Here is an 8,790-nt window from a genome sequence, read left to right as displayed (position 1 = left end):
CCTTCAGGGGTCCCTTATAGCACCCGTTGGCCGGGGCACTCCGTAGGCACACCTTCCCCGTATCCCGGTCGCCGGAGGCGTCCCGTTCCACGGTACTCGGGGCCCACTTCACGCACCCGGTCGTCCTCCTATCCGCCACCCGGAGACGCGCTCGGTTGGGGCTCAGCCTGGACGACCAGAGGTCGTCCTGGTTCCCCTCGCCCCTTTCGGGGATTGGGGCACTCCGAGATTGTATGTCATAGTAAATGTGTAAAGTTAAGTAAATGTATATATGTGATAATGAAAATAAGTAAAAAATCGTACATGTATACATGTACCAATAATAAGTATCAATTTATGTATTTACTTAAGACTTTAATAAAAATATTCATTATGTATTGAAACGTTTACAATACCTAGTAAATGCGTTCTCTTGTTGGACAATGTATGCATTTGTTGCAGTATGTTAATAAAAGCATACTACGGATAGTTCAAATTCTTTATGCATGTTTAAAAAGTGAAAATAAAGATAACACGTTGCTTAGTAAATTAGGAGGTACATAACACTAAGTAGAAATAATGCTTAAATCTGTTGGATACTGTACCTAACCTATCCTATATTTATTAATTAGTTCAATCTGATATTATAAATTAATAATAAATGTACACCACTTTTTTAAGCTTGGAGTGATATGCCAAATTTATAAGTAATGCGGTTAATGTGCACATCTGTTAGCAGAAATGTTCATTTGAATCAGTGTTTTCTTATTAGTGCATACTATTAGAAAATCAAAAGTAAAAAGTGTGCTACTTTTAATAAAAAGAAAGTGTTAATTTGAATGATTGTGATTATCTCACAGTGTAGCAAAAGGAATAGAAAATTCATGAGATTTTAGTAACAGTATTAACTGTATATATATATATTGAAATCATCCTATGTTGAGATTAGAAACTTTCTGTTTTTTGCAATAATAATCCTTAGCAATGAAAAAATACAAAATATTTTTTTAGCGGTATCAATCGGGAGACATACTCTACAAGATGCAAAAGGTTTCGTTCCGATCGGTCCATCCATTTCGGAGTAATCGGTGAACAGACATAGGAAAAAAAAAAAAATAAATATACTGAACGAATTGAGTAACCTCCTCCTTTTTCGAAGTCAGTTAAAAAGAAATAAATTCGTACATTAATCCATGTTTATAGCATGCATTTAGTGAATTTTTTAAGTTATTTTATGCTTCTTCAATTCAAATCATAGTTTTGACCACAATTCTGTCTATTTGTCGAAAAAGTTTTGTAAAATCTAACAATGTACGTACTTGCTTTAGATATTGAGTATGCAATAAAATACCAGGACGAATAACAGAAATATGTTCTCAAAACAGAAATGCAATTGCGTTCTTGCAAGATATATCTGGAAATATGATTAAGGTAAAAAAGCATTCAATCTTATTGTCTCTAATATATTGTCTATGTCAAAATGCAGTTGTTGATTATACATATATGATTACATGTCATGTCTTTCTCTTTATTTTCAGTGCTTGATCAGACATAGAAGGAGAAATGGCAACAAAGATATTATGGAGTAAAAGTATTAAATAGATACACTGAAGAAATTATCCAAGCAAGACGGGTATTATATTAGATAAGTTTACTTAAAAACAATGTAACGCCAACATATTAGAAGTAAATAGTTTAATAAGGGTAGATGAAGCTCTTGAACTTTAATTTTCTATTCTAATTTCCATAATATAAAATTTAAATTACATTTCACATTGCTTTCTTCTATTTTCAAATAAATAGTTTTGTAGCAATAAATGGAATTACGTGGTAGTACTATTCTGGAGACGTCTCACTTGCAGCAGCAACTCCTTCGTCCAGACCATTCTTCTAATTAATAACATGGAAACAGAATACACCAAAACGAGATTAATTTTAAAATACTATAAAATATGTATATTATAAAGTATGTGATATCGTGTACTATCTATATTATCTTTCTGTAAGCACCCCATTGTATTTTATACCAAAATTAAAGATATGAATAAATAAAAGATTTACCTTCCATTAAATTCTGTTCATTAATTTGACTACCACTTATACAAACGTCAGTATCTGAAAAACGGACTTAATTAATAAAATAGTATTTAAAAACTTGAACATCGTCTGAAAATGTCACTGAAGTTTAAAACATACCATCTGTGATATCATCGACGCTTAATTGAAATTCCAGTAAAGACTTTGTGCAAATATCACTGGGAGTGTCATTAGATGGTGATGAAATATCACCTAAAACAAACAAGAACACATTAAACATGAAATCAATAAAATTTACTATATTTTTTAGACATAATCTAAACATTAATAAGGTAGAGTTGGTGGTTAGATATTTACCCTCTATTGCTTCTTCCTTGTTCCTGTTTCCTAAATGTACACAACACTTGTTTTCTGTTATCTCCTCGACTTTCTATACATACATTAATGTTATCCGTTGAGGTTGATGTAACGTCATCTGTAAAAGATTATATACTATAATAATTGACGTGTTAAATAATGAAACAATGAAGACTGGAGTAATTAGGAACATGTACCAAATGTTACATTCATGCGAGTTTCATTATATACATAATGTTCATGGCAGTCTAGAAATGAATTAAAAAAATTTTAGCTTCATTTTACTTGAAGCATAAGTTGAACGTAACATAGTTAAGGTATGAAAACGTACCTCATGACACTTTCTGAGTTGTTTTGCAATCGTGGAATAAGAAAAACTGTTTTCTCCATATTGCTTTGTACATGGTCTTAGTACGACATTCACATAAAACAGTAAACTGAAATTCCCTGTAAATTGAAATCATTTTTTAATCTAATAATGTGAGATTAGCATAACAAAAATTATCAATAGTGGTATAAAATGCTTCTAGCATATTTTGTAAATTATAAGTAATAATAGCCAGTATAGAAGAAAAGTATGTATAAAACGTTAATTTAAAATAATACTCACGTTTTTCGTTCAGATTATAATCGCATCTCTTAGATCTAGATCAATCTGGACCGGGGTAACCAGGGTAACCAGAGAAAACCATTGTCTTAACGGCCAAATAACAATTACCATACATACATGTGTTTTGTTTCTTAATCAAAGAACGTACCATTGGATAGTCGGATTATGTTTCTGGAATCTGTTTGAGACTGACAAATATTTTATATTTGAAAATACTATTTTTTCTGAAAAAAAAAAAAAAATTGTAACATATTAAGGTCAATGTATACTATCGACGTGACAAACAGGAACCGGATACTACAAACAATAGGTCGGAAAAAATAACAAAACGCCAATGATACGTGTGTCGACGTCGACGGTGCGTTCATTCTACGTTGCTCATGCATGGTTCGTCGGTAGTATGAAATTATGTTTAACAGAACAGGTTATCTGCATAAGTGATATCTATGTAAGTACTTATAGTTGACACGAACTTAAGATTTCACTATCATTCTAATCCTCAGTATACAGCTACTTTACAATTTCTAAAATTATGAAACTCAACAATTGTTTTACACGTATTTACAATATATCCTTGTATAATATTTCTTCCATATATTTTTGTTTATCTTTTTGAATATTTTATATTATAAATTATTGTGACATATCTCTCACAGATATGAAATGCAACACAAAAGATGGAGATTTTAAGAGGTAAAAGAAATAATACCTTTGTATACGTTTATGAAGGGTATTCTTATAATAAAGATTCTAAGAATCCGAAGATCTACCGTTGTTCCAGTCGTCAAACCAACAAATGTACAGGAACATTAATTCAAAAAAATGAACGTTATTTTGTGCAAAAACCACACACCCATCCTAACAAGCCGCAATGTACAGAAATATTAAAATTAAAATCAGCGATGCTGAAGGAATGTAGTACAAATCCTTCAGTAAATAATAAAGACATCTTTGACAATATTTGTCGTACAAATCTTGATGCAGCAACATATATTTCATACAACAGTATGAAATCGATAATGTCAAGAGAGAAGAGAAAATCTCGACCATGTTTGCCAAAAACTGTGCAGAGTGCACATGAAATATTAAAAAATTATGATGTCCTGAATGAAATTTACAAGGGATGTGCAATCTCAAATGATAACAAATATGCATTAATTTTCTCTAATACTATATTGCTAAGTGCATTAGAAAATGCAAAAGAAATATATATGGATGGTACTTTTTCGGTAAGTATTTAAGAGAAACCATTCATGTGATTAACATTCTTCAAGTAATGAAAGTCTTTACATTTTGATGATTTTTTATCTCTTATTAGGTGGTACCACGAATTCCTCCTTTTCATCAACTGTACACAGTACACATACGGTACAATGACACGGTATATCACTATTAATAATTCTTGTTACACTTATCTCACGTTATCAGATTAAAAAATAATACCAATTTTCTTTAATAACTCAAAAACGAAGCTTCAAACAACATTTTCGCAAAGGGAAATGTTGTTCAGAATCACCCCAGCTATCACCCCTCCACGGGATGGAAACTTACCTGGGACACCCTGTATATGTATATATTGTTTTTAATTTAATGATTTATATTGAGGATAGTATTTCATATTTTACTCATTTTTTATGTAATTTTAATTATTTCGCAGTGTACCGGTGCGCCGCGATGTACCGGTGCGAACCACTGTTTTAGATTGTAATCAAATATGTTCATTTTTCTAATTATTTTAATTACATAAACTTAATGTGTTTTTTTTCATTCTTAAATATAGATAACTTAACAAATCTAATTGCGGATCAGGAAACAAATTATAAAAGATTATTAAAAAATGAAAACATAAGGAGTATACGAACACGCACGAATAAAGCAAAGGATAAGAAAATAATAACATCACAAGAAAATTTAATGTCTGGGACACTGCCATTAGGTCAATTTTTACGTTTCTTTAGCGAAGATCATAAACAAGAACACTACGAGAACGATTTAATGTCAACAGGTATGCTTCGAATTCGTATAAATTATACTCATGCATATTATTTATTACGTAATTTCTATGAAATAATACACAACACTGTATTTTATTCTGAATCAAAATTTATTATATTTTACATGTTATATTACAGATCCTAACGAAAATGATAAATGTAATGAACTTCTTCCAAAAACAACATTCTTCGCAGGTATTTCCTTTTCAGCAGAAGCAATATATATTTTGTTCATTATTTTTGTTTTTGTTTACGTTCTTTTATTTTTTCAGAAAAGGTACCCACCGCGACCGTTGATGAATGTAATGAATTTCCAAAAATAACATTTGTTACAGGTATTTTCTTTTCAGCAGAAACAATATATATATTTTTCATTATCCTTGTTTTTTGTTTACTTTGTTCTACTTTTTCAGAAGCGGCAAATATCGCGTCTGTTAATAAATTCTACAAAAACCAGCCAACACAATTTAACGCCACTTCCAATATAGAAGGTATATATCCTATGTTGTAGCTTACATTCCTAGATAGGAACCTTATATTCCCGCTCCGTGTGCGTCTGTCTATCGTCGCATTTTATTCCTCAGCAACTACATGTGCTAGAGATACAAATTTGGTTCCGTTGGAAAGGTCTTGATGAGAAACACTCAAAATCGTTGCGTTTGTATTTCTAGATAGTCGGAGTCAAAAGATATTGAGACTTTATCACTTTCCGTAGAGATACATGTAAAAATGAGGTCGGAACAGCTTGCACGCCAGATGCACGCATAAACTCCGTGGGTTCCTAGATAGCTACGTGCAACAATATCTTTAAACGACAAAATTGTTTGTCCACTTTTAAAACCACGTGCTAATATCAGCTATCTAGGAACACACGGAGTTTATGCGTGCACCTGGCGTGCAAGCTGATCCCACCTTGGTTTTTCTTATTCAATGTTACTATTTTTATCTGTATCGTTCTTTAGATCATAGCGGCGTAATGTTGGCTGAAGATCGTGTACGTACCCAAAACGTACACGCAATAACTGCAGATGGAGAGAGTACGTATATACTGTTTATTAATTTCAGAATATTAATATTCTGTTTATTAATTCAGTTTGAATAATGTTATAGAACATAATTTAATTTGAACGACAGTTACATGTTCTACATTTTCATTTTTTGTAGATAAGAATTGGCAGAAACCTGTTTCAAGTATAGAAACGCGTAGTAGTAACATGAGCCCCCAAGTTGTTTTGGAGAAGATGTGTATCCAAACACAGCGGCGTAAATCTTTACGGAAGACAACTTCTACATAATAATTATACTACCACATTAATGTTCCTGTACAGCAGGCCTAGCCAAGTAGGGAAAAACCACTCCTGAAGCACACGTTCCAGTTCCACTTCCAACGTTGCTCCTTCAAGTAAGATGGAACGGTTCCGACTACCGTATCTCCGCCTTTCTTAGCGGCCGGACTGTCTCCTCAGAGAGACGGTAGTCGAAACCGTCTCATTTCTAAATATTCCAATACTTTTTCTGATTGGTCTGAATAATGAAATATTTTAGATGAACTGTTTTAATCGAATGCTATGAATTTAAGATTTGTAATCACCATACAAGTGATACAAAATAGATGAAAGTGAATAGTAAAATAAGTACTCTGATATTACAACTTGTTTTTGTTATTTATAAAATCTTACTCGACAAAAGTATTTATTTGCATGTAGAAGAAGACAATGTGAACGGTTAATTAAACTCTATATTAAGGAAATTACAGTTCAAAAGTCTCATTCTTTCCTATTAATTTATTTACTTAAAATATGCTAGCCAAATAAGATAAGATAGACTAAGTAGACAGTATGATAAAATAAATAAATAAGTAAACAAGGTCAATATGTAAAATAAATTAATAAAAAAAGGTAAAGTAAATAGCTGAAATAAGTAGATAGATAAGTTTATTAAACTTCCCCTGCAGGATTGCCTTGGGCTTTTATCAGGAGCGTTCCCAAACCTGTTACAAAGCTTTTAATATATTTTTCCATTTTCCATTTTCTTACTTTCTTAACTATCTTACTTGTTATTAATACTATAGTGTTCTACGTAGAAACTAATTTGTACCATGTTAGCTAAAATAAGAAAATAGGTAAAATAAATATATAAATAAAATAAGTATAACAACTAAGTAAAATGAAATGAGCTAAGTGAAATAAATAAAATGAAAAGTAGTACATTCATCTAAAGTTAGAGTAGTTAAAAGAAGTAAAATATTCAAGATAAATAAATACCAATAAATAACCTAAGTGAAAAATAGTAAAAAATAATGTGAAGTGATTAGATGAAATAAAATAATTTGTCTATCTGATTTAATAATCCTCTTCTTTGGATAATTTCTTCACTGTATCTATCAAACTTTTCTACTGCATAATTTTTTAGTTGCAATTTCCTCATCAATGTCTGAGTAAATCCTGAAAATAAAGGAAAGGAAATCATATTATTATATATTCAAACATTGTACTCAACAACATTAATTTGAAATAAAGGATTCATTGAAGAAAATAATGTTTAATATTTCTTTTACCTTAAGAATATTTTCAAATGTATCCTGCAAGATGGTAATTGCATCCCTTGTTTCGGCGTACGTATCTGTTATTTCTTCTAGTATTTCATCTACGCTGGTTAAGTTCTTTAATGTATCTACTCAATTTGTCTACTGCATAATTTCTTTGTTGTAATTTTCCCATCAATGTCTGAACAAATGCTGAAAACAAAGAAAAGGAAATCATGTTATTATATATTGATACATTGTACTCCACAACATTAATTTGAAATAAAGGATTCATTGAAGAAAATAATGTTCAATATTTCTTTTACCTTAAGAATATTTCCAGATGTATCTTGCAAGAAAGTAATTGCATCCCTGTTTTTAGAGTACATATTTTGTTATTTCTCCTAGTATTTCATCTACGCTGGTTAATTTCTTTAATGTATCTATTCAATTTGTTTACTCCATAATTTTTTAGTTGTAATTTCTCCATCGATGTCTGAACAAATACTGAAAATAAAGAAAAGGAAATCATATTGTTATATATTGATACATTGTACTCCACAACATTAATTTGAAATAAAGGATTTATTGAAGAAAATAAGGTTTAATATTCCTTTTACCTCAAACATATTTCCAGATATATCTTGCGAGGAAGTAATTGCATCTCGGTTTTCAGAGTACCTTTTTCTTATTTGTGTTAGTGTTTCATCTGCGCTAGTTAATTTCATTAAGGTATGTATTCAATTTCTCAGCTCCATAATTCTCTGATTGTAATTTCCCCATCAATATCTGAACAGATGCTGAAAATAAAAAACAAGATGTCATATTATTATATATTGATACTTGTAAGTAAAATGCTGATGTCTATTACATATATTCTTTTAATAGGTAGAAAATACTAATGTCAACTTCGTTTCAGATTCTTATTCTCCAACAGATACAAGAACTATTATAAACACAGAATCACTTAAAAACTGTCACAAGAAACATTATTCTTCAGCACATCATATTTAAGGATATTTTTATATTTTAAGTGTCGAATCCTTCACAGATACATGCACAAATATTATATATAGATTCTACAGAATTGAGAAATAATGAACTTTATTTCATTGTAATCATTCAATGACAAAGTGCGATAAGACTTCCCGAATTTCATGACAAAATTTAATAACAATAAACTTCACCACGTTACAATTATAATTTTAAACAATCGTAATTAATGTAAGCGCATCGAACACCATCTTGATGTATAGACATGGTTAATATGGGACGGCGCGGCGTCCAAA

At 30.7% G+C, this 8,790-nt stretch overlaps 2 protein-coding genes and 1 long non-coding RNA gene across 3 annotated transcripts; 1 reads left to right on the top strand and 2 right to left on the bottom strand.

Moving 5' to 3' along the window:
* Nucleotides 1-1,436: 1,436 nt before the first annotated feature.
* On the bottom strand, nt 1,437-3,134 carry LOC143305847 (uncharacterized). The gene is made up of 6 exons (XM_076690988.1): nt 3,101-3,134; nt 2,705-2,820; nt 2,374-2,446; nt 2,176-2,268; nt 2,041-2,094; nt 1,437-1,869 (listed from the first exon to the last, which is right to left on the bottom strand). Exons 1-6 carry the CDS (start codon nt 3,132-3,134, stop codon nt 1,832-1,834), a joined length of 408 nt encoding a protein of 135 aa, XP_076547103.1. The 3' UTR covers nt 1,437-1,831.
* A 1,557-nt stretch (nt 3,135-4,691) lies between these two features.
* Nucleotides 4,692-6,294, top strand: LOC143305801 (uncharacterized). Its single transcript, XM_076690818.1, has 6 exons — nt 4,692-4,988; nt 5,116-5,172; nt 5,250-5,312; nt 5,391-5,468; nt 5,940-6,014; nt 6,142-6,294. The coding sequence occupies exons 1-6, from the start codon at nt 4,736-4,738 to the stop codon at nt 6,270-6,272; spliced, it is 657 nt and encodes a 218-aa protein (XP_076546933.1). The 5' UTR covers nt 4,692-4,735; the 3' UTR covers nt 6,273-6,294.
* Nucleotides 6,295-7,154: 860 nt separating this feature from the next.
* LOC143305804 (uncharacterized) lies at nt 7,155-7,880 on the bottom strand. The gene is made up of 2 exons (XR_013062973.1): nt 7,828-7,880; nt 7,155-7,421 (listed from the first exon to the last, which is right to left on the bottom strand). It is a non-coding gene; the product is annotated as an uncharacterized LOC143305804 (long non-coding RNA).
* Nucleotides 7,881-8,790: the final 910 nt, after the last annotated feature.

Source organism: Osmia lignaria, chromosome 11 (genome assembly GCF_051020975.1).
Source record: "Osmia lignaria lignaria isolate PbOS001 chromosome 11, iyOsmLign1, whole genome shotgun sequence".
In the NCBI taxonomy this organism is placed as follows: domain Eukaryota; kingdom Metazoa; phylum Arthropoda; class Insecta; order Hymenoptera; family Megachilidae; genus Osmia; species Osmia lignaria.
The sequence above is the reverse complement of the archived record's forward strand: the minus strand, read 5'-3'. Positions and strand labels throughout refer to the sequence as shown.